The 26,795-nt window shown below is 44.7% G+C and overlaps 1 protein-coding gene across 7 annotated transcripts in view; it reads right to left on the bottom strand.

Moving 5' to 3' along the window:
• clasp2 (cytoplasmic linker associated protein 2) overlaps nucleotides 1–26,795 on the bottom strand; it is a 358,715-nt gene that overhangs the window by 192,225 nt on the left and 139,695 nt on the right. For 6 of the 7 annotated variants that reach the window (XM_072252438.1, XM_072252433.1, XM_072252430.1 and 3 more), the window contains exon 8: nucleotides 25,057–25,188. In XM_072252438.1, the coding sequence (XP_072108539.1) occupies nucleotides 25,057–25,188 (132 nt within the window). Of the gene's footprint in view, nucleotides 1–25,056; nucleotides 25,189–25,554; nucleotides 25,692–26,795 lie in introns of those variants that run through there. The other variant, XM_072252449.1, reaches the window with a different exon arrangement.

The following is a 26,795-nucleotide window of genomic DNA, read 5'->3' on the forward strand; positions in this document are numbered from 1 at the left end:
CTCACAATTTAACTATGACTTCTAGGAATCGACCTGGTCAATGCAGTAGATGTGTCATTCTGTCAAGAGAATTTGCCTTCCGATATATATTTATTCAGTCAACCCGTTTCATTTGATTCTTGTCAGAAAACTACAGAATACAGGTCAACCTTCACTAATCTGACTACCTGTAATCCGGTTTCTTCGATAATCCGGCACTGATTATGCTTAATGTGATCCTTCTGTATTTCAGCATTTTTACTAATCTGGCACTCCTCAGATCCCAAGGGTGCCAGATTAGGTTGAATAGGTTAGGACTTTATTCCCTGGAGCGTAGAAGAATGAGGGGAGATTTGATAGCGGTACTTAAAATTATGATGGGTATAGATAGAGTGAATGCAAGCAGGCTTTTTCCACTGACAACAACACACATCAAAGTTGCTGGTGAACGCAGCAGGCCAGGCAGCATCTGTAGGAAGAGGTGCAGTCGACGTTTCAGGCTGAGACCCTTCGTCAGGACTAACTGAAGGAACAGTGAGTAAGGGATTTGAAAGTTGGAGGGGGAGGGGGAGATCCAAAATGATAGGAGAAGACAGGAGGAGGAGGGATAGAGCCAAGAGCTGGACAGGTGATAGGCAAAAGGGGATACGAGAGGATCATGGGACAGGAGGTCCGGGAAGAAAGACAAGGGGGGGGGGACCCAGAGGATGGGCAAGAGGTATATTCAGAGGGACAGAGGGAGAAAAAGGAGAATGAGAGAAAGAATGTGTGCATAAAAATAAGTAACAGATGGGGTACGAGGGGGAGGTGGGGCCTTAGCGGAAGTTAGAGAAGTTGATGTTCATGCCATCAGGTTGGAGGCTACCCAGACGGAATATAAGGTGTTGTTCCTCCAACCTGAGTGTGGCTTCCTCTTTACAGTAGATGAGGCCGTGGATAGGCATGTCAGAATGGGAATGGGATGTGGAATTAAAATGTGTGGCCACTGGGAGATCCTGCTTTCTCTGGCGGACAGAGCGTAGATGTTCAGCAAAGCGGTCTCCCAGTCTGCGTCGGGTCTCGCCAATATATAAAAGGCCACATCGGGAGCACCGGACGCAGTATATCACCCCAGTCGACTCACAGGTGAAGTGTTGCCTCACCTGGAAGGACTGTTTGGGGCCCTGAATGGTGGTAAGGGAGGAAGTGTAAGGGCATGTGTAGCACTTGTTCCGCTTACACGGATAAGTGCCAGGAGGGAGATCAGTGGGGAGGGATGGGGGGGACGAATGGACAAGGGAGTTGCGTAGGGAGCGTATTGTTGCTTGAATTTCCAGCATCTGCAGAATTTCTGTTGTTTTTTTTTCCACTGATGCAAGGGGAGAAAAAGGCCAGAGGACATGGGTTAAGGGTGAGGGGGGAAAAGTTTAAAGGGAACATTAGGGGGGGCTTCTTCACACAGAGAGTGGTGGGAGTATGGAATGAGCTGCCAGACGAGGTGGTAAATGCGGGTTCTTTTTTAACATTTAAGAATAAATTGGACAGATACATGGATGGGAGGTGTATGGAGGGATATGGTCCGTGTGCAGGTCAGTGGGACTAGGCAGAAAATGGTTCGGCACAGCCAAGAAGGGCCAAAAGGCTTGTTTTTGTGCTGTAGTTTTTCTATGGTTTCTATGGTTAGCTATTGCTTAATGTGATCCTTCTGTAATTTGGCATTTTCACTAATCTGGCACTCCTCAGGTCCCAATGGTGCCGGATTAGTGAAGGTCAACCTGTATTAAAAAATGTTCTGAAACAGAGTTTGGGACTGAAGACGAATTAGCACATAGTATCAGTACCTCAGTGATACTGAGCCAAGAAGAACATTTTTGTAGAGATTATTCAAATATTGTGGGCTGCACATACTGCAACCAGAGCTGCCCACTACAGACTCTAATAAACATAAATCTTTAACTCAGTTCTACTTTTGGGCCTGGACCTGGACCTGCTGCAGCAACTTACCTACTGCAGCTACAAGTCTACAGTGAATGCAAATCTCAATGGCTCTCCACTCTGCTTTGGAGCACTAGGCAACCACAAGGCATACTGTAGGTCAGTTTAATGATTACAGCTCGGTGTTCAACACCTCAATACTAATCAACAAGCTTCAAAACTTGGGCCTCTGCATCTCTCTGCAACTGGATCCTCAGTTTCCTTATTGGGAGACCAGCCAGTGCCAAACTGTAAAAACATCTCCTCACTATAAACACAAGGTCACTTCAAGGATGTGTGCTTATTCTACTATCCTACTCTCTCCGGAGTCCGGAGTCCCGAAGGCGGCTGACTGCTGTACCCAGCACTAGCACAGCAACTCCTGCGATGCTGCTGGCACCAAACTGTATCGACTTCCTTCGTTCCTTTGGACCCTGTCATCAGCATGGAGAGGGAGGTCCCACTGCATGGGCAACAGACTGATCTTCATGTCAACTCTGCACTGGCTTGAGCCCTGGAGAGGCCAGTCTCAGTGACTACCAGAGGCGCAGAACCATGGTCAACCATGACCAACAGAGGCCAAACACACACACTCTTTCTCTCTTCAAGTCTGTGGTGAGGCACAGCTTTTAGGCCAGCTTTAATTCGCCAATGACACCAATGTTGGCCGAATCTCATGCAACAAATTTCACATCATATGACAGTGACAATAAATCTGATTCTGAGAACAAAGAGCAGCAATGAAACCTTAAAAAAACTAAGCTGGCCATACAATGACGAGTACTTCAATACAAAATTTCTGCTCCAAGCCCAGTCATTTTGAAAGCAGTATTTCAGTTTCTCTTTTGACAAAAAGATTTCAAAGAAACAGCAAAAATGGGCTTGTTTAAAAGTTAATAAGATGGAAATTTTTATACATCTCTACACACAAAAAGAAATACCATCCACTTTCTTCAGCTTTGTGATGGCTCTTTACATATTGATGAAGTCAGTCCAAGTGTTCCCCAACCAGGAACTATGGATGAACTGAGGGACTCACTTCCCAATTGAAGTTCAGGTCTGAAGTATTTAAATTGGGTGACCATGACCTATTCCAAAAATCTAGGTATGATCTTTGTAAACTAATTGTGGATGCCGAGGAAGAATGCCAAACCAAATTAGCAAGACTCTTAATACTGTTGATTACTTGGGGTCCCTGAAAGTGGCTACAGGTGATAGAGTGATTAAGGCGGCTTACGTTTATGGCATGCTTGTGCTTATTTGTAAAGACATTGATTTCAAAAGTCAGGAAGTTATGTTGCAGCTTTATAAAACTCTAGCTTGGCCATATCTGTTGTATTGCATACAGTACTGGTCACCCCATAACAGGAAGGATGACGAGGCTTTGCAGAGAGAGCAGAAAAGGTTTACCAGGATGCTGTCTGGATAGGAAGGCATGTGCTGTGATGAGAGGTTGGACAAACTCAGATCTCCCCTCAGAGGAGGCTGAGGGGAAATCTGAGAGAGGTTTATAATATAATGGGAGGCATAGAGCAGACAGACAATACCAGGTGGCATGCATTTAAGATTTAGGGAGGCAAGTTCAAAGGAGATGGGGGGGGGGGCAAGTTTTTGCACAGAGTTGAAGATGTACATGAATGTGAGGGAAATGGAAGGATAAGGACATTGTGTAGGCAGAAGGTCCTGTTCCTCTGTTGTTCTGTTCTATGCTCTGTCAGTTGTGGCAAAGGTTGCATGATATATTGGGCTACAAAACCAGGTCAGGTAGTATCATTGGCAACAAGGTATCCCCCCCTGATAAGCTCAATTATTTTCTATGGATGTTTTGAATAACAGGTTAATGAAATGACACTAGAAGCCCTGACAGCCTCTGCTGTGCATGTAGTGAAGGTCACCATCGTAGATGTCAGTCCAGCCTGCTGGGAGTGAACCCATGGAAAGCAACTGTCCTGGATGGAATCCTGGCCATTTCCTCAGATTCTTTTACATACAGCTGGCAGGAGTACCAAGTCATGTTTAACCCCTCTGAACGCCAATCAAATTCATGGTACTGAAGAAAATTAAAGTAACATGCCTTAATTACTACTGCCCAGTGGTCTGACACCTATTACCATGAAATGCTTCCAGAGGCTGGTCATGGCACACAACAACGCCAGCCCTCCAGTCCCTCTGCAATCCAAAGTTCCAGGTATATTATCAAAATACATATATGTCACCATATACAACCCTGAGATTCATTTTCTTCTGAACATGGTCAATGAATTCAATAACCATAATACAATCAATGAAAGACTGTACCCAACAGTGCAGACAACCAGCGTGCAAAAGACAACAAACCGTGCAAGTATACCACGTTCTTCTTGGGCACCAGTATAATCGAAGCAGTTGGGTACTTGGACTGCTGAAGCAAGAGGTTAAAGATATCGCTGAGTGCTGCAGCCCAGTGATCAGTCCAGGTCTTTAGTACTTAGTCATGTACCCTGTCTGGGCCAGATGCTTTCCGTGGGTCACCCTCCTGAAGGATGCTCTCATGTCAGCATCAGAGACAGAAATCACAGGATCATCGGGGGCTGTCGGAGTTCCTGAAGGTGCCTCCATCTTTTGACAACCAAAGCGAGCATAAAAGGCATTGAGCTCATCTGGGAGCGAAACCTTATTGTCACCTACGTCACTTGATTTCACTTTGTAGGAGGGGATAGCATTCAAGCCCTACCACAGCTGTCGAGCGTTCTTCAGTCTTTCAAGTTTGGTCTGGAATTGTCACTTCACACGTGAGATGACATTCTGGTGGTTGTACCTGGACCTCTTGTATTTCCCTGCTTCTATCAATGGTATAGAGATGGAAGTGGTTGAGAATTTATCATGCTCAAGCCATGTGGACACCAAGGTGAATGAAGAAAGCACACCAGCCCCTCTCCTTCCTCAGAAGGCTAAAGAAATTCGGCATGTCACTGTTGCTGCCTCTCTATTTTTACAGTGATTCACAGAAAGAATATCTGGCTGTATCACAGCTTGACACAAGATTGTAAGAAATTGCAAAAAGTGGTGAACCCAGCCCAGTCTATCAAGAGAATCAATCACGGTCTACAGAGACTCAGCTGTCCTATCTTGGCAGTGAACTGTGAAACCAGTAAGCTGCATCACTGCGTCCGGAATAGCTGGGGATAACTAAGAATCCGAGAAACAAAAAACAAAACAATCTCTGATGTCCCTCTGGTATAGCAATCTTGCTCTAATATCTTTAATTTATACGTTTGCCAGCAGAATAGTCAATAGTGGAAGTCAAAACCCACTTCTCCTTGGACAAACTTTTAAACAGCACAGCATCCTCTTTTCTGTTGTCTTAAAGGGGAACCAAACTTGCAACCAGAGACTGCCATTCAAGATTCATCAACCTTGAGTAACGATAGATTTCTAAAATGCTTGAAAACGATGTTGCTTACTATATTTGTCCATGGCTATAGCTGTGGATTTCAGAAGTAGTAGTCAAAAACGGGAATATCTGAAAATTTCCATCGGAAGTTCTCAAACAAGTCGCCTTCTTAATGGTGCCCCAGTGTTTAACACAATTATTCCTACAGTTCTGATCAAAAAGCGCCAAAACAAGGGCCTCCGTACCTCCTTCTGCAACTGGATCCCCAACTTCCTCATCTGGGTGGATTGGAAATAACATCTTCACCTCACTGATAATCAACACAATGGCGCACCTAAGGGATGTGTGCTTAGCCCATTGCTCCACTCTCTCTACAGCCATGACTGTGTGGCTAGGCACAGCTCAAATGCTATCTATAAATTTGCTGACAACACAACTATTGTTGGCAGAATTTCAGATGGTGACAAGAAGTCGCACAGGATCACCCAGTTGGGTGGTGTCACTGAACAACCTTGCACTCAATGTCAGTAAGACCAAAGAATTGATTGTGGACTTCAGAAAGGTGAGGAAACACACCAGTCTTCTACAAGGGATCAGCAGTGTAAAGGGGAAGCAACTTCAAGTTCCAGGGTGTCAACCTCTCTGAGATACTATCCTGGGCCCAGCACATCATTGCAGTTATAAAGAAGGCATAACAGCGGGTATATTTCATAGGGATTTTGAGGAGATCTGGTTGTCACCAAAGGCACACGCAAATTTCTACAGATGTACCATGGAGAGCATTCTAACTAGCAGTATCACTGTCTGGTATTTGGGAGGGAGGGAAGGACTGCATAGGATCAAAGTAAGCTGGAGAAAGTTGTGAACTCAAGTAAGCTCCATCATGGACACAAGCCTCCCCAGCATCCAAGATATCTTCAAGGAGCGAGGCCTTAGATAGGCGACATCCATTATTAAGGTACACCCCATCACCTAGGATACCATCAGGAAGGAGGTACAGGAACCTGAAGGCACACACTCAATGATTCAGGAAGAGCTTCTTCCCCTCTGTCATTTCTGATTGGGCATTGAACCCATGAACACTATCTCACTACTTTTTATTCTCTTTTCTGAACTATTTATTTAACTTAAACTTTATTTATATATCTATTTTTCTCACCCCTTATGGGTGGTGTGTATGTGTATTTTTCCCTCAATCTTGGGTCCTCTACCAGAGGCAAGGGAGCTTGAGGGTTTGGCTCCATATGCTTGTTGTTTCTAATAGTTCGCTTTTCTGGACCAAGATCCCAGATGTTGTTCCTGGGATTTGTTGAGGCCACTCTCCCAGTCCAGGTGTTATACTATATATAGGTGATCGCTAAGTCTACCTCATCATGGCCCTTAATTTCTTTGTCTAGCTGAGTTAGCAGCAACAAGTTTCTGGGAGTTAATGGACAAATCTTAATTAGGCTCTCATCGCCACCTTAGTACAGCAGAGACTCCACTTCCTGAGGAGATTGAGGTGAGGGTGGCAACCCTGCTCCCATCCTAACCAATTTTTACAGGAGCACGATTGAGAGTATCCTGATCAGCCCCATCACTGTCTGGTACAGGACCTGCAAGACATCTGACCACAAAGGATTACAAGGACTGGTGAGATGATTGCTGGGTCTCTCTTCCACCTGTCCATGATATTTATCAGGCTGAGTATGCAGTGCCCTTTGCATTGTTAATGAGCTCTCCCATCTGTCCAACAATCTTTTTGACCCCCTACCATCAGGCAGGAGATAGCACAGCATTAGGCCAAGAACTGTTAAGATGGGAAACAGCTGCTTCCACCAGATCGTGAGACTACTGAACTCTCTGCCACCACCCAGGTCTCATCACATATAAAGTGCCAGCAGCGTTATGTTGTTCCTTTTAACTTTTGTAAAATCACCTTATTATTTGTTAAGTTATTGTGGTAATATTATTTTGTGTTGTATGTGAGTAATATGCACTATGTTGTGCACGTTGGTTCAGAGAAAAATTGTTTCATTTGGTGGTGTGCATGTATATGGTTGAATGACAATATACATGAACTTGACTTTCTCGGTAACTGTAGCACTATATCCCACATTCTGTTTCTCCTTCTTCGTCTCATTGTACTTATGAATGGAATGATCTGTTTGAATGGCATGCCAATAAAGCTTTCACTGTGACAAAAATAAACCAATTGTCAAAGAAAACAGAGTTACAGAGTGAATACCAAGCTCTATAATTACTTTATTTCATTAGTTAAACAAGTAGTACAGGTTTCCCCACCATCCAAAGGTAGAGCGTTCCTATGAAACTGTTTGTAAGCCGGAAGGTCGTAAAACAAAGAAGCAATTACCATTTATTTACATGGGAAAAATTTGTGAGCGTTCGCAGACCCAAAAATAACCTACCAAATCATGCCAAATAACACATAAAACCTAAAATAACAGTAACATATAGTAAAAGCAGGAATGATATGATAAATACACAGCCTATATAAAGTAGAAATACTTCTCTACAATCATTGCCTGCACTGTCCTCTGTCGGAAAATCTCATGCAAGCGCTCTCAGCAAAAACACAGCACAAGCGCTCTCCAGTAACCTTTAAGCTATGAAACTGCCAAATCATACCAAATAACACATAAAAATACACAGCCTATATGAAGTAGAAATAATGTAGGTACAGTGTAGTATCACTTACGGGAATCCAGAAGACATCGAGCACACTGATGATGGTGTGTTAGGCTGAGTCATCGGAGGTTGGGATGGTGCAGTGGCCCCCACCCTCCATGCCGCCGACCGATACCAATCCACGGAGAACGCAGGGATACGGTGGTAGCCGGGACGCACCCAGCACATCTTTAAGAAAAAAGCCGAAATAAACAAGCTAATTAATTAGGTGCCGCCCAGCATGTAAGTATCGGCCCAGATCAGAGGCGACACAATCGGCAATAGCCTCTGATCTGGGCCAACATTTACATGCCAGGCTGCACCTAATTAATTAGCTTGTTTATTTTGGCTTTTTTCTTAAAGATGTGCTGGGTGCGTCCTGGCTACCGCTGCATTCTCCATGGCAATGCATCCGTCCGCGGCCCAGGGGTTGGGGTGGTGGGACACTGAGGTGTCATCTCATCGTCGATCAGAGTAGACAGGTCATCTTCTTCTATGTCTGCCTGCCTCGACGTCGAAGGTCGAGGCTCATCATCTGCTGAAGGCATGCTTGACTGCTAGCCTCACGCATTTTTCTATCATACAGTTCTTTGTAAGCACTCAAACCATCTTGCAAATATGCCCTAAACCGACGTACCCTTTCAAAATTAAAGGCATACTTTATCATTGCAGCGAAAATCTCATGCAGTTGCATCACGTTCAGTTCCTGGACGACTTCACTTTCGGTCTGTTCGCTACTGCATTCAGTTTCGATTGTTATCCTTTCCTCTTCCAATTGCATCAGCTCTTCATCTATCAGTTCTTGGTCATGGAATGCCAAAACCTCTTCAACATCATCTTCATCAACTTCCACAATTCAAACTCAGTTTATCCGTACTTCGTTCTTCACGATCGAAACGCTTATTTATGTCTAGTTTTATGCTAAGTGTAACACCTTTACGAGCTCTTTTAGGCTTTTCCGATACCGCAGAACTCATCTTGCTAACAGCTGCTCACAGGCATGTGTTTAAGCAATGCCGGCTAGAATGCAGTTCCGAACTCGGAGGACAGCGGCCATTCGGGGCGCACGCTGCTTTTTTTCGCGCACTGTCTTTTATCGCACGCTACTTTTTCTCGTAACAGTGAAAACACCTTCTGTTAGCAAAAACAGGGAACTAATGTAGGTCTTTCGTAACAGTGAGGTTTCGTAAAGCGAACGTTCGAAAAGCGGGGGACACCTGTATATAGAATATAGAAACAAACTACTTTCACACTACTGCAAAATAAATCGATAGTGCAAAATCCTTTGTGAATATTGGGGAAAGAGAATATGAAAAAGAGCAGAGAGACAGAAGAAACAGATTTCTTTTCCAGGAAAAGGAATCATTTTTGCAGTTGAGATATTTTCTCATTACAATCTCTTTTTGCTGAGATGGAAACATGACATGAATGCTTCCCATCTTGGTAAAACATTCCAATCATGTCAATTACGAAAAATAATTGGTAAATTGGTTTAATATTGCCACATGTAGAGAGGTACAATGAAGATCTTGTCATGCATACCTGATGCAGGATCTCAACTCGAAACGTTCTTCCACAAGTGCTTCTCAGCCTGCTGAATTTTGCTTCATCTGCAGTATTTTTTGTCTCCTATCAGGGCTAATCCCATATACCAGAATTTGGCCCGTAACCTCCGTAATTTAGGTGCTGATGAAGATTAGTTGTTAAATATTCTGTGACTGCCTGCCTTCACTACTTATTTAGCCAATGTATTCCAGATTCCAACTATTCAAAGTTCAAAGAAAATTTATTATCACAGAACATATTTTTAGATTTAGGTTCCTTTTATATCAGAGAATGAATACAGTATACAACCTGAAATTCATGCTCTTCACAGTCAGACATCCACGAAACAAGAGAATAAAAATAAACTTGAACTTGATTGTCACCATATTCTAACATGCTTCTGTCTTCTGGTTTCAGACATCCCTTAGGCCATCTAGGCCACTCATGATTTTGTTTACCTCTGTCAAATTTTCTGTCAGCCTCTTTTGCCTCAAGGAAAACCAACTGAGTTTATCGAGTCTCTCCTCGTAACTGAAATATTCCACACCAGACAATGAATTTCCTCCATAGAATCTCCATACAATCGCAAACATGAGGAAATCTGCAGACGCTGGAATTTCAAGTAACACACATAAAAAATGCAGGTGAACGCAGCAGGCCAGGCAGTATCTATAGGAGAGGATTATGTCTTTCCCAGAGTGTCCTGATCAGGGCTATATACAGCTATCCAATTGTTGCCAAACCAACATTTTTTTTTATAAATTCGTACCTTAACTTTCTTGCTCCTGAGTACTATGTTCTGGCTAACGAGGGCAAGTTTTTAAAACCACTTTATCATCACTGGTGCTGCCAGCTTAAGGGATTCTCACACATCACAGTCACTCCATTCCACAAGACTCCCCAATTCATTGTGCATACCCTACCCTAAATAGCCCTCACAAAGTGCATCACTTCATAAGAGGAACATCCATCAGTCACTGCCCTCTCCATTTTACCATTATCCCTGTTGCCTATGGCTATCCTTCCCACTATTAACTACACTACCAAATTTTGTATCATCTGCAAATTGACAAGATGGCGCTAGTGAACTATGGAGACGTTCTGCAGGCTTCATACAAAACTTTTAAATATACCTCTTTTGAATTACTCTCACTGCAATCTGCGCATGTCATTTCCTCTTAACTTGTTTTGCATACTAGTTGTCCGTCTTGTTGGCGTGGTCTTTCATTGTTTCTATTATAATTATTAGATTTATTGAATAATTATTAGGTTTATTGAGTATGTTTACAGGAAAATGAATCTCAGTGTTGTATATGGTGACATGCATGTACTTTGTAATAAATTTATTTTTAACTTTTACATTCATAGCCAAATAATTAATGAGTATAACTAAGTGCTCCAGCACAGCTCCCTGCAGGAAACAGGCCCACAGTCAAGGATTGCTCCTTCCCTTTATTCCGAGGTCTACTGTCCTCTCCTGTAAGACTACTTCTTGATACCTTTACCCCTTTGACCTACCACCTTGCATTATCTCCCCTTCCTCATCCACCTAACGCACCCCTACCCCAAGTCTCACCTGCCAGCTTGTTAACCCCCCCCCCCCATCTTATTCTCACTTCATGCCCCTTCCTTTTCAGTCCTGATGAAGGATTTCGGCCCAAAACATGGACTGTTTATTCCTCTCCACGGGTATTGCCTGACCAGCTGAATTCCACCAGCATTTTGTGTGTGTTGCTCAAGATTTCCAGCTTCTGCAGAATCAATGGTGTTACCCAGCTCTTTTGCTTCTCTGTAACCTGGGATAGATTCCATCAACACATGAAACATCTCCTTTTTATGTCAAGGTGACCCAGAATATCAATATACCCATCACTTATCTCACCTTTATCCTTATTCTTCTCCTTGGACGTATGATACACGTATCATCTGGCTCTGTCCTTGAGGGCACTTTTCACTAGTTACCCTTGCTTCTAATATATTAAAAACCTTGGGTTTCTCCTTAACCCTTTCTTCCAAGAACATCACATAGACTCTCTTGGCCCTCCTAATTTATTTAAGTTCTTTTCTGTTTCCTTTATATTCTTCGAGGGCCTCATCTAATTTCAACTTCCCACACCTTAGAGATGCTTCCTTTTCTCTTTTGACCTCAGTTACAATATCTCTTTTTGTCCAGGGTTTCCAAACTTGCCGCCGTTATCATTCACCCTCACAGGACATATTCGATGTGAACACTAACCAGATGGCCTTGAAAAGACTCCCACATGTCAAATGTGGATTTACTCCCAAACAGCCACTCCCAATCTACTTTTCCAGTTCCTGTTTAATACTGTGACAACTGGCTTCCTCCAATTTAGCATTTCTACCTAAAGACCAGGTTAATACTTTATTGGTCAGAGCATGAGAAGAAGGCAGGAGATTGAGACTGAGAAGAAAATTGGATCTGCCATGATGAAATGGTAGAGCAGGCTCAATGGGTTAAGTGGTCTAATTCAGCTCCTATATCTTATGGTCTTATGACACAAGAACAGGAGGTGTTATTCACAGTGAGGAGCCCAAGTTAAAGCTAGAGATATTTATTAGTTGCTGTTAAACTGGGCTAGGCAGTAACAGAGCAAATTTAATACTGATGTATTTTTGATATCTAATGAGAAGATGACTTAATCATAATGGCAAAGCTCCTGGGAGTATTCAGGAACAAAGAAATCAAAGATCCTTGAAGATGGCAGTACAGGTAGAGAGGTGATGAAGCAGGATAAGACATATCTAGGAAGAGTCTAGAACCACTCAAGGATAAAGGAGAATTTATGCTTGGAGACAGGGGATGTGGGCGAGGTACTAAATAAATATTTTGCATTGGTATTCACCAAGAGAAGGACATGGTGCTGGGTCTTTAGAAGGCATTAGATGGTATATATGCCAGATTATTGAAAGAGGCAATAGATGAGATTGCTGGGGTCTTGATGAAAATCTTTGCGTTCTCACTAACAGCTGAGGTCCCAGAGAACTGGAGAATAGTCAATGTTGTTCCTTTATCCAAAAAGGGAAATAAGGATAATCCAGGAAATTATAGGCTGGGGAGCATTGAATTAGTAGTAGAGAAGATGATTCTTAGGGATAACATTTACAAACATTTGGAAATCATGGTCCAGTTAGGGACAATCACCATAACATTGTGCCAGGCAAGCCACATCCTGTGAAGCCAAGTGTTTGGGGTGGTGGTAAAAATGATTGATGCGGGTAGGGCAGTGGATGTTGTTTACATGGACTTTAGTATAGGGTATTTGATAAGGTCCCTCATGGTAGCCTGATCTAGAACATTAAGATGCATGAGATCATTGTGACTTCACTGAATTCACAGAACATAGCACAGTGCAGGCCCTTCAGCCCATGATGTTGTGCAGACCTTTGACCTACTTTAAGATCAATCTAAAGCTCCTCTCCTACATAAATCTCCACACCCACCATTCACTGCAAAAACAAAACTTGCCTCTGACATTCTCCCTATCCTTTCCTTCAATCACCTTAGAATTATGCCCTCTGGTATTAGCCATTACCACCCTAGAAAGAAGTATCTACCCATCCACTCGATCTATGCCTCTTAACATCTTGTACATTTCTATCAAGTCACCTTTCACCAAAGAGAAAAACCCTTGCTTGTTCCACTATCCTCAAAAAACATGCCCTCCAGGATTTGCTTTCCATAGATGACAGAGGGTAGTGATTAACAGAGGGTGTTATTCTGGATAGAGGTCCATGACTAGTGGGGTTCTGCAAAGATTAGTACTTAGGTGGATGGGTCAGGAAGATACGGAAACTTTTGAAAAGGTAAAGAAAGGGATATGCCTGCATTAGAGGGTGAGTTACAGGGGATAGGACAGCCCAGGGTTACTTCTGAGTGTCAGAAGCTGAGAGGAGACTTGACGGAAATTCAGAAAATCATGAGAGGTATATAAATCATAGACAGTCAAAATATTTTCTGAGAGTCAAGTACCAGAGTGTATGCATTTAATGTGAAAAGGAGAACATTTAAAGGAGATGTGCAGGGCAAGTTTTTCTTACGCAGAAAAGGATAGATGCCTGGACTAGATTTCCAAGAATAGTGGTGGAAGCAGATACAATAGTGGCTTTCAGAGGCTTTTAGATAGACACATGAAAATGCAAGGAGTAAGGGGATATAGATGAGCAGGTAGAACATATTGCTTAACTTGGCATTTTATTTGGCATTGTGGGCTGAACAGTCTGTTTCTTTGTTGTACTATTCTATGTTCTAGTGAGGAGGACGTTAAATATATGTACAGAAGTACCGAACAATCTGCTGAAGAAATTCAATAGGTCAATGGAGAGAAAGTGAGATTGTTGATATTTCAGACCAAGATCCTGCAGCCCCTTCTGTGTACAATATATTAAGCTTTGGTTATGTTACAAGTAGAATACTGTGTGTAATTCTGGTCACAACACTATAGGGATGACAGGGTTACACTTTCGAGTATGCAGAGGAGATGCACCAGGATGTGGTCTTAGATTCAATGTTTCAGTTATGTGACAGCGGAGAGGCTAATTTTTTTTCCCTTAGAGCAGAGGAGGCTGCAGGGATCCTAAAAGAGATATGCAATATTTTGAGGTGCCTAGATAATACTGTATAATATATTTCCTTAGTACTCAATAAATTGAGGCGGGAGGGGGGGAAGTATCAATGAAACCCTTCAAATGTTGAAAAGCCTAGACAGAGCAGCTGTTTCCCATGGTAGGGAAGTCTAGGACAAGAGGGCAAAGTCTTAGGATAGAGGGGCATTCATTTAAAAGAGAGATGTAGGGAAATTTCTTTAGCCAGAGGGTGCTGAATTTGTGGAATTTATTACCACAGGCAACTGTGGAGGCCAGGTCATTGGATGTATTTAAGGCAGAGCTTGCTAGCTTCTTGATTGGACATGGCATCCAAGGTTACAGGGAAAAGGCTGGGGAGTAGGCTGGGGTGTAGGGCTGAGGAGGGAAAAAAAAAGTATCAGCCATGATTGAATTATGGAGCAGACTCAATGGGCTAAATGGCCTAATTCTGCCCCTATATCTTATGATCTTTCACAGCACAATCTGAAACCATAGATTCAGTAAGGAGTGAGAAAGGTAAAGGGGATGTGAAGAACAATTATTTTTTACCAAAATGGTTGTTTCAAGGTGGAACGTACTGCCTAAAAAGGTGAAAGAAACAGGTAATCTCTCAAAGCAATGGTAGACATTGTTCTGCTAGTAACTGGGCTCAATACATAAAATACCTGACCATTGCAATGGATACGATGAGCTAAAGGGTCTGTTTCTCGCTCCCATGCCAATCGTATCTTTGACTTCCTGACCAACAGACCACAATCAGTAAGGGTACTTTCAACACTGGTGCCCCACAAGGCCATGCCCTCAGCCTCATTACTTTACTCTCTGTACACTCATGACTCTGTGGCAGACTTTGCTCTATCTCCATCTACAAGTTTGCAGATGATACCACTGTAATGGGCTGTATCTCAAATAACAAAGAGTTGGAGTACAGAAAGAAGGTAGAGAAATGGTGCCATGGCAACAACCTTACCCTCAATGTCACAAAATAAAAGAGCTGGTCATTTACTTCAGGAAGGGGTTTATGTACATGCTGCTATTCACATCAATGGTGCTGGGATCGATGAGCTTCAAGTTCCTCAGAGTGAACACCAATTGACTGCCCAAGTCCAACCGTGTAGATACCACAGCCAAGAAATCTCATCAGCACCTCTACTTCCCCAGGATACTAAAGAAATCTGGCCAGTTCCCTTTCACCCTTACTAACTTTTAGAAATGCACTATACAAACCATCTTATCTGGATGTTACCACAGGTTGGTATAGCAACTACTCTGCCCGACACCTCAAGAAACTACAGAGTGCTCTGGATACCAGCTCAGCATAATACAGAAACCAGCCTGCTCTCAAAGGATTATGTCTACACTTCTCACTCCCTTAGTAAAGCGGCCAACATAATGGATGAGCTTAGAGTGTGGATCAGTACTTGAAGCTATGATGTTGTGGTCATTGCAGAGACTTGGATGGCTCAGGGGCAGGAATGGTTACCTAAGAGTGCCAGGCTTTAGATGTTCCAGAAAGGACAGGGAGGGAGGTAAAAGAGGTGGGGGCATGGCACTGCTGATCAGAGATAGTGTCACGACTGCAGAAAAGGAGGAAGTCATGGCGAGATTGTCTATTGAGTCTCTGTGGGTGGAAGTTAGGAACAGAAAGGGGTCAATAATTAGACTGGGTATTTTTTATAAACCACCTGTGGCGGCCCGCACACGCGGGACTCAAACCACCATCGGTAGCGCGTTTGGAACTACCCGCTTGGGGCGGACCTTCCGGGGGCAGTCTGAAGTCACGTCCACCCAGCGGGTCGCAGGGGCTCATGGGAAGGGAGATCTAAGCACGCGATTTTGAATCAGTAAAGGCATTCCGAGTTCAGCACTCTCTGCCTCCGTGTGTTTCTTTAGTAGTGTGTTTACGTGCGACTACATTGGTGACCCCGACATTCCAGACGGCATCTGGAGCCGGTGACTCAGTGACCAGCCATGAGTTCGAGTAACTTGCACAGCGCGGTCTCTCTGAAGCTCCCGACTTTCTGGGCCACTCAGCCCCACATTTGGTTCGAGCAGACTGAGACCCAGTTCAATATCAGAGACATTACAACCGACGCCACGCGGTACTACTACGTGGTCAGCACGCTCCACCAGGAGACAGCAGGCCGGATCATCAACTTCCTACACCAGCCACCAACACAGGACAGGTACACTGAGCTTAAGGCGCTCCTGATCCGTACCTTCGGACTCTCCCGCCGCGAAAAGGCCGTGCGGCTTCTACACGTGGACGGCCTGGGAGACCGCATGCCATCCGAGCTCATGAATGATATGCTGGCGCTCATGGTCGGCCATAAGCCATGCCTTTTATTTGAACAATTGTTCCTCGAGCAAATGCCAGAGGACGTTCACCTCCTCCTTGCAAGTGAAGATTTCAGCGACCCAAGCAGGGTTGCGGCTAAAGCAGACGTCCTTTGGCAGAGCAAGCAACGTGGAGCAGCCTCCATTGGCCTAGCCACGATCGCGCACCCCAAAGCCCAGGCCCCGCAACCGAAGCTGTCAAGACCCACAGGGGAAGAAGACGAAAGTTCGGAACAATGGTTCTTCTATCACCAAAGATGGGGCTCAGGCGTGCACCGCTGCCGTCCACTATGTGCTTTTCCGGGAAACGCCGGGGCCAGCCGTCGCTAATGGCTACGACAGATGGCCACCGAGAGAGCTTTCTGTACCTCAGGGACCGACACTCCGGGTGGCGCTTCCTGGTAGACACCGGGGCCGAAGTCAGCGTACTCTCCCCCCTCGAACATGGACACTCGTAACGCGGTCCCAGGCCCCGAACTCACCGCTGCAAATGGCACCAGTATGCGGACATATGGCCTGCAAACTATCTCACTGCGTTTCAGGTCTAGCCGTTTCAACTGGACTTTCACGTTGGCAGCGGTATCACAGCCACTACTTGAGGCAGATTTCCTATGAGCCAACTGCCTCCTGATCGACCTAAAAGGCCGGCGTTTGGTCCACTCCAAGACGTACCAGACTTTCCAGCTCAGAGAAGCCAAGCCACCGGCCCTCCACCTGGATTCCTCGGGTAACGAATTCCCCTCCATAATCACCCTGCAGTTCTCCACGGCCGACCCCAAGCACATCGTGCAGCAACACATCCCCACGCAAGGACTGCCGCTGCACGCTCGAGCTTGCAGGTTCCCACCCAACAAACTCCACCTCGCCAAGGAGGAGTTCCGTAACATGGAAGAGATGGGAATCGTACGCCACTCAAGCAGCCCGTGGGCATCCCCGCTGCACATGGTCCCCAATTCCGCAGGAGGATGGAGGCCCTGTGGAGGCTACAGAAGGCTCAACAACGCTACAACCGCCCACAGATACCCGGTACCTCACATCCAGGACTTCACGGCAAACCTGCCCGGAGCGACCATCTTCTCGAAAATCAACCTGGTCAGGGGACACCATCAGATCCCAGTGCACCCCGACAACGTGCCCAACACAGCCCTCATCACCCCGTTTGGCTTGTTCGAATTCCTGAGGATGCCTTTTGGTCTCAAGGATGCAGCCTAAACTTTCCAAAGGCTCATAGACTCGGTGGGACGCGGCCTGTATTTCGTTTTCATTTACTTGGACGATATCCTGGTGGCCAGCAGTTCGCACCAACAGCATGTGGCACATTTGCACCAGCTCTGCCAACAGCTGAGCGACCACGGACTGGCAATCAATCCGGCGAAGTGCCAGTTCGGGCTGACGGAGATCGACTTCTTGGGCCACACAGTCAACCGACATGGCACAGTTGCCCTACCAGACAAGGTCCAGGCCATCCGCCAGTTCCCCAAGCCCATCACAGTCAAGGGCCTGCAGGAGTTCATAGGGATAGTCAACTTTTATCATCGGTTCATGCCGGCGGCGGCACGCATCATGAGACCCTTGTTCAGTCTGATGGCCGGCAAGGCCAAAGAAGTGGCATGGGACGCAAAGTCCACGGAGGTGTTCGAGCAGGCCAAGGAGGCGCTGGCAAAGGTGGCCCTCCTAGTGCACCCGAGAGTCGATGTACCCACGGCACTCTTAGTTGACGCTTCCGACAAGGCAGTCAGTGCAGTCCTGGAGCAGCTCGTCGAGGACCAGTGGCGACCACTCGCTTTCTTCAGCCGGCACCTATGGCCACCAGAGGTGAAGTACAACGCTTTCGACAGAGAGTTGCTAGCGCTCTACCCGGCTGTCTGGCATTTCTGGTACTTCCTCGAGGGAAGAGAGCTCACCGTGTATACGGACCACAAGCCCCACACCTTCGCACTGGCCGAGGTATCGGACCCATGGTCAGCTCAGCAGCAGAAGGACCTGTCCTTTATTTCAGAATTCACCACAGACATCTGCCACATTGCAGGGAAGAACAACATCGTCGCTGACACACTGTCTCACCCCTGCCTCCACTCAGTAGGCAGGAATAGACTATGCAGCACTGGCGACACCAAGATCCTGGCTTACCGCACCGCCGTTTCGGGGCTCCAGTTATAGGATGTCTCCATTGGCCCGGCAGCCGATCGACTCCTGTGCGACGTGTCTACCGGCAAACCCCGACTCGTGGTACCAGCAGCATGGAGGCGCTGGGTGTTCGACAAGCTGCACGACCTGGCAAACCCATCCATCTGAGTGTCCATCAAGCTGGTAGTGGACAGATTCATCTGGCACGGTTTGCGCAAACAGGTCGGACACTGGGCCAGAACCTGCATACACTGCCAAACTGCCAAAGTCCAGCGGCATGTGAAGGCTCCCCTCCAGCAATTCCATCCGACGAACAGGAGGTTCCAACACATTCACGTGGACATCGTCGGCCCCCTGCCAGTCTCCCAGGGTGCCAGGTATATCTTTACCATGGTAGAAAGGTTCACCAGATGGCCGGAAGCCATACCGCTTGCAGACACGTCCACTGAGTCCTGCGCCAGGACGCTCATTGCAAACTGGATCGCCTGGTTCAGCATCCCAACGGACATCACCTCCAACAGAGGGGCGCAGTTCACGTCTGGTTTGTGGACAGCACTGGTGCAGCTCCTGGGCACCCAGCTGCATCACTCCACAGCGTACCATCCCCAGTCCAACGGTTTGGTAGAGTGATTCCACTGGCATCTCAAGTTGGCCCTGATGGCGCACTCAGGGGCTCCAACTGAACAGATGAGCTTCCCTGGGTCCTACTGGGTATCCGCACAGCCCCCAAGGAGGACCTGGACACCTCCTCGGTGGAACTGGTCTATGGCGCCTGCCTGACGGTCCCAGGCGAGTTCGTACCAGAGGCCCGAGGTTCGGAAGAAACTCCAGCAGCAGTGCTAATGAGGCTGCGGGACAAGGTAGGGACCCTGGCACCGGTCCCGACCTCCAGGCATGGTCCCACGCCATCCTTCACCCCTAAAGACCTCCAAGGCTGTGAGTATGTTTTTATTCGCAGGGGCATGCACAGGTCACCTCTACAGCAGCCGTATGAGGGACCCTTCAAGGTGATCTGGCACAATGGAACCACGTGTGTCATGGAGGTGGGTGCTCGGGAAGAGATTTTTTTTTTTTTTTTTTTTTTACAGTGGACCGCCTCAAACTGGCGCACTTGGACATTAAGCAACCAATGAGGGTACCCGCACCGCGCCGGCAAGGCCAGCCACCCAGACAAGCCACACAGACTGGGGGCTCCACTCCCCTGACGGACGTTTCTGGGAGGGGTGGTGTGGTGGCCCGCACACGTGGGACTTGAACCGCCATCGGGAGCCGCGGGCAAACACGTGGTAGCGCGTTGGAACTACCCACTCGGGGCGGACCTTCCAGGGACAGGCTGACGTCACGTCCACCCCGCGGGTCGCAGGGGCCCATGGGAGGGGAGATTTAAGCATGTGATTTTGAATCAGTAAAGGCATTCTGAGTTCAGCTGTCTCTGCCTCCGTATGTTTCTTTAGTAGCACATCTGCACGCGACTACACACCTAACAGTAATAGGGACATCAAGGAACAGATGGGGAGACAGATTCTGGAACGGTGCAATAATAACAGGGTCGGCATGATGGGAGATTTTAATTTCGCCAATATTAATTGGCATCTCCCAAGAGCAAGGGATTTGGATGAGGTGGAACTTGTTAAGTGTGTTCAGGAAGGTTTCCTGACACAACATGTAGAGAAGCCTACAAGAGGAGAGGCTGTTCTTGATCTGGTATTGGGAAATGAACTTGGTCAGGTGTCAGGTCTCTCAGTGGGACAGCATTTTGGAGATAGTGATCACAATTCTGTCTCCTTTACCATAGCATTGGAGAGGGATAGGAGCAGACAAGTTAGGAAAAGTGTTTAATTGAAGCAAGGGGAAATATGAAGCTACCAAGCAGGAACTTGGAAGCATAAATTGGCAGCAGATGTTCTCAGGGAAATGTGGCAAACATTCAGAGGATATTTGCTGGCGTTCTGCATAGGTACGTTCCAATGAGACAGGGAAAGGATGGTAGGGTACAGGAACCATGGTGTACAAAGGTTGCTGAAAATCAAGTCAAGAAGAAAAGAAAAGCTTATGAAAGGTTCCAAAAACTAGCTAATGATAGAGATCTCAAAGATTATAAGGCTAGCAGGAAGGAGCTTAAGAATGAAATTAGGAGAGCCAGAAAGGGCCATGAGAAGGCTTTGGCGGACAGGATTAAGGAAAACCCCAAGGCATTCTACAAGAGCAAGAGGATAAAACATGAGAGAATAGGACCAATCAAGTGTGACAGTGGAAAAGTGTGAATGGAACCCAAGGAGATAGCAAAGGTACTTAATGACTACTTTGCTTCAGTATTCACTACAGAAAAGAATCTTGGCAATTGTAGGGATGACTTACAGCGGAATGAAAAGCTTCAGCATATAGACATTAAGAAAGAGGACGTGCTGGAGCTTTTGAAAAGCATCAAGTTGGATAAGTCACCAGTACCAAACGAGATGTACCCCAGGCTACTTTGGGAGGCGAGGGAAGAGACTGCTGAGCCGCTGGCGATGATCTTTGCATCATCAATGGGGACGGGAGAGTTTCCAGAGGATTGGAGGATTGCAGATGTTGTTCTCTTATTCAAGAAAGGGAGTAGAGATAGCCTAGGAAATTATAGACCACTGAGTCTTACTTCAGTGGTTGATAAGTTGATGGAAAAGATCCTGAGAGGCAGGATTTATGAACGTTTGGAGAAGCATAATATGATTAGGAGTAGTCAGCATGGCTTGGTCAAAGGCAGGCCGTGCCTTACAAACCTGATTCAATTTTTTGAGGATGTGACTAAATACGTTGATGAAGATAGAGCAGTAAATATGGATTTCAGCAAGCCATCTGATAAGGTACCCCATGCAAGGCTTATTGAGAAAGTAAGGAGGCATGGGATCCAAGGGGACATTGCCTTGTGGATTCAGAATTGGCTTGCCCACAGAAGGCAAAGAGTGGCTGTAGACGGGTCATATTCTGCATTGAGGTCGGTGACCAGTGGTGTGCCTCGGGGATCTGTTCTGGGACCACTTCTCTTAGAGATTTTTATAAATGACCTGGATGAAGAAGTGGAGGGATGGGTTGGTAAATTTGCTGATGACACGAATGTTGGAGGTGTTGTGGATAGAGTGGAGGGCTGTCAGAGGTTACAGTTGTACATTGACAGGATGCAAAACCGGGCTGAGAAGTGGCAGATGGAGTTCAACCCAGATAAGTGTAAGGTGGTTCATTTTGGTAGGTCAAATAAGATGGCAGAATATAGTATTAATGGTAAGACTCTTGGCAGCGTGGAGGATCAGAGAGATCTTGGGGTCCGAGTCCATAGGATACTTAAAGCTGCTGCGCAGGTTAACTCTGTGGTTAGGAACGGCATAGGGTGTATTGGTCTTCATCAACCATGGGATTAATTTTAAGAGCCAAGAGGTAATGTTACAACTACATAGGACCCTGGTCAGACCCCACTTGGAGTACTGTGCTCAGTTCTGGTCACCTCAGTACAGGAGGGATGTGGAAACTGTAGAAAGGGTGCAGAGGAGATTTACAAGGATGTTGCCTGGATTAGGGAGCATGCCTTAAGAGAATAGGTTGAGTGAACTTGGCCTTTTCTTCTTTGAGCGATGGAGGTTGAGAGGTGACCTGATAGAGGTGTATAAGATGATGAGAGGCATTGATCGTGTGGATAGTCAGAGGTTTTTTTCCAGGCTTGAAATGGCTAACACGAGAGGGCAGAGTTTTAAGATGCTTGGAAGTAAGTACAGAGGATGTCGGGGCAAGTTTTTTTTTAGGCAGAGGGTGGTGACAGCATGGAATGGGCAGCCAGCAACAGTGGTGGAGGCGGATACAATCAGATCTTTTAAGGGACTCCTGGATAGGTACATGGAGTTTAGAAAAATAGAGGGCTATTGGTAACCTTAGGTAACTTCTAAAATAAGTACATGTTTGGTACAGCATTGTGGGCCAAAGGACCTGTATCGTGCTGCAGATTTTCTATGTTCTATGTTTTATAATCAAAAAACACCCACCCCAGATGTTCTCTCTTCTCGCCCACCCCATCGAGTGGAAGATACAAAAGCCTGAAAGAACAGACCACCTGGCTCTAGGACAGCTTTTACTCCAGTTATAAATCCTCTAGTATGATAAGACACAATCTTGACCTCACAATCTAGTTTGTTATGGCCTTGCACCTTATTGTTTACCTGCAATGCAATATAACACTTTGCCTGCAGTTTCTTATTGTTTACAATTGTACTACTTCAGTGTTCTGATGTGATGAAAATGATCTGTATGGATGACATTGAAACAATGTTTTTCAATGAATCTTGGTACATGTGACAAAAATAAACCAATTTACCAACTAAAATTATTATGCAATCATTCTATGACAATGAAGAAAGAAGCTTTTTTAGATTGTTCTGTACAATGGGAAAAGATTCATTGAAAATCTGGTTGATAAGAGGCATTTTGGCATAAATAAATTATCAGTGAATTATATAAAAATGATTACTACAATCTGAAACCAGAATCTTAAATCTGAACAAGACAAAGTATGGGAAATCACATTAAAATGTATAAATATTAAGCATGCAGTACAAATATTTTAAAAATTATTCTACTTTCCAAGTGATATATAAGCCACAGCGATACAATTCTGATATAGTATTTGATCAAAGGAAAAATTTAGCAAGTTGCTATAGATTAGTACTTGAGGTTTGGATTATTTCAGAATTCAGCAAAAGTAATGATAAGGAAAAGGAAAAAAGAATTAAGAGTGCAGGCTAGCAAGAACAATGAAAATAAGACTATAAAAACTTCTAAAGATATGTTTCAAATGCTTGAAAATAAATCATTGAACTATTTACGATTTTTTTAAAGTCACCTCTAGTTAGTCACATTATGCAAGAAAACCGGGAACCATTTGTGCATCATTCTTCACTAGCAGTTTGCCGGAAGTTCAAGAGTGTCAGAGCAGAGATAAGTGCAATTGCTTTTACTGGGGAGAAGGTGCCTGGCAAGCTGAAAGGTCTGAAGAATCACTCGATTCTGGCATGGTTCCAGAGGACTGTAAAATTGCAGTCCTCCACTCTTCAAGATGGGAGGGAGACAAACTAAAGGAAATTATAGGCCAGTTAGTCTGACCTCAATGGTCAGAAGATGTTGGAGTCTACTGTTAAGGATAAGATTTCCAGGTACCTGGAGGCACGTGACAAAATGGACCAAAGTCAGTGTGGTTTCCTACACCCCAGAAAACCTTGCCTGACAAATCTGTTGGAATTCTTTGATGAAATAACAAACAGGATAGACAAAGGAGAATTGGTTGATGTTGTGCACTTGGATTTGCATAAGGCCTTTAACAAGGTGCCACATGAGGCTGGTTAACAAGCTACAAGCCCATGGTATTACAGGAAAGATTCTAGCATGGATAAAGCAGTGATTGATTGGTAGGAGGCAAAGAGTGGGAATAAAGAGTGGCTGCCTGTGACTAGTGGTGTCCCACAGGGGTCGGTGTCGGGACCACTCCTTTTTACATCATACGTCAATGATTTGGACGAAAGAACTGATGGCTTTGTGGCCAAGTTGCGGATGATATGAAGATAAGCAGAGGGGCATTTAGTGTTGAGGAAGCAGGGAGGCTGCAGAAGAACTTTGGTTAGAAGAATGGGCAAGAAGTGGCAGATGGAATATATTGTAGGGGATTGTATGGTCATGCACTGTGGTAGAAGGAATAAAGGTGTAGTCTATTTTCTAAGTGGGAGAAAATTCAAAAGTCTGAGATGCAAAGCGACTTGGGAGTCCTCGTGCAGGATTCCCTAAAGGTTAACTTGCATGTTGAGTTGGTGGTGAGAAAGGCAAATGCAGTGGTCATTTCGAAAGGACTAGAACATAGAAGCAAGGATGTAATGCTGAGTTGTTATAAGGCACTAGTGAGGCCTCACTTTGTATACTGTGAGCATTCTGGGCCCCTTATCTAAGAAAGGATGTGCTGACATTGGAGGGCTCAGAAGAGGTTCACAAGAATGATTCCTGGAATGAAAGGGTTATCATATGAGAAGCACTTGATTGTTTTGGGCCTGTAGTCGCTGGAATTTAGAAGAACTTCTTTAATCAGAGGGCGGTGAATCTATGGAATTCGTTGCCACAGGTGGCTGTGGAGGCCAGGTCATTGTGTGTACTTAAGGCAGATGTTGATGCGTTCTTGATTAGTCAAGACGTGAAACATTACAGGGAGAAGGCAGTAGGATGGGGTTAAGAGGGAAATTGATCAGCTACGATGAAATGGCAGAGCAGACCCAGCAGACTGAATGAGCTAATTCTGCTCCGATGTCTTAAGGTCTAATTTTTAGTTACTGAAATAGTGAACATCTGCCTCTTCATTTTCATCACAAAAGAAATACAAATTCTGTACTCAATGTTCACATAAATTAGATTTGTCCTTGGAAGATATTTTTTTCACATAATACAAGAGTACAGCAGCGCCACTGTACCTGCTTTGGATCCAGGTGCAGAGGCTGATCGTTTCCCACCAATGCTTGCACTTCCCATTTTCTTGGTCGCAGATACCTTAGTTGCTGCTGGTCTGCTTCCATCCACTGACTCCTCATCATCAAAGCTTTTATCTAGTTAGATATATAAAAAAATACAAATTAACCTTGAAGAATTTTCTCAATCAAAATCATTCCAATCCTATTATTATTTTATAAAGCCAGCGTGACTTCAAAATGAAAAACAAAAAAAACCCACCCTGCTAAAATAACATTCTTTAGATTTTTCCATCCTCTGCATCTATATCTCCTACTTCAATTTAAGACCAAAGCAAACTGGACACCACTACACATTACTGACATTTACATCCTGTTGTAAATGCTAAAATACATTCTTGAAGAGAATCCTTATGAGTACTGCTTTTGTATGTGCTTCTGCCTACACATCCTCCCACTGTGTCACCAGTTCTCTGCCTTTTCCGCCCCGATTCTGCAACTTACAGGCACAGATCCTCTTGCAAATCAGCCGTCTCATTCCTTTTTGCAAAAAAAAAACACCCTGTCAAATCCTCTCATGCAAGAAGCTCCCAATAGATCACATGACCAAGAGGAAGTCAATTATCAATAACAATTGATTCGTGTCTCCATCTCAAAATACTCGCCATGAATACAACAGAGGCTTATTCCTGCATCTTTACCCTTTCCCCCTTTACTCGGTTCGAGCAACCAATCAGCTGACAGATGACATCATTCGACATAGCCAGTGCTAGAAGTGAAAAATTTCTCATGCATATAAATTCTGCTTTTACACTCAACCGCAATTCCTTTTCTCCCCCAGATTCTTGCAGGAAGCCCCTGCTCATATTAAAAATTAGCCAGCCATTATTAAGCCATGAAACTCCAAAGCCATGAATAATTTTCTTCAGTGTGTTTCCGTTATATGGCTAATGTCACTTCAATAATGAATAGTACTATGTTCTTATTCGATGCCCTCCTTTCATTTTTACATTATATTGGAAGGAATTTTTCAATAAGCTAACAGATAATCACAATTTCATGTTAACTATGGTGTCTTTGAAAAGATTTCTTTTTAACTGCTGCTACACTGTATAGCAGTGCTGATGTAACTGCACAGGGTTTTATCCTGTGCTACAGAGACTGGGATTTAATTAATGAATGCCACTGAGCAGGGCGAGGTTCACTTGTGTTGTTTTGCATTTTAATCAGTTTCTTAAAGCCTCAATCTGGACAGTGATCTTAATTTTATTTTGGATGTGTTTATGTAATTATATACCACGGAAATGGGTTTTAAATTTAATTTTACAATCACGTTCATTCACTTTCAAAATCAAAGGTCAAAACAAAATACACCATTAAAATAAAAATACCAATAAGCTTAAGAAAATAATTTCAAATTATAACAGAATTAGCCACCAATCAGATACCATTCAATATCTGAACTGCATTGTTTAGTGACCAGCAGCTTTGCTCATTAAGTACTCACAGAATGGCAGAATTTCTCTTTTGTTATTGTTGATTATTGGAGGTGGGGGAAGGGAGGGTGGAGTTGGAGAGATGAGTAAAGAGGACAGAGAGAAAGATCATCTTTACAACCCTTGATATATGTTTTCAGAAACAGAGTATTAAGTGATTTTTAAAAAAATACTGTATCTTTATTAATGCTATGGAAGTCAACAGCATGACTATACCCATTTGCATTGCTTCATAACCTAAAACAAATG

Source organism: Mobula birostris, chromosome 1 (genome assembly GCF_030028105.1).
Source record: "Mobula birostris isolate sMobBir1 chromosome 1, sMobBir1.hap1, whole genome shotgun sequence".
NCBI lineage: Eukaryota > Metazoa > Chordata > Chondrichthyes > Myliobatiformes > Myliobatidae > Mobula > Mobula birostris.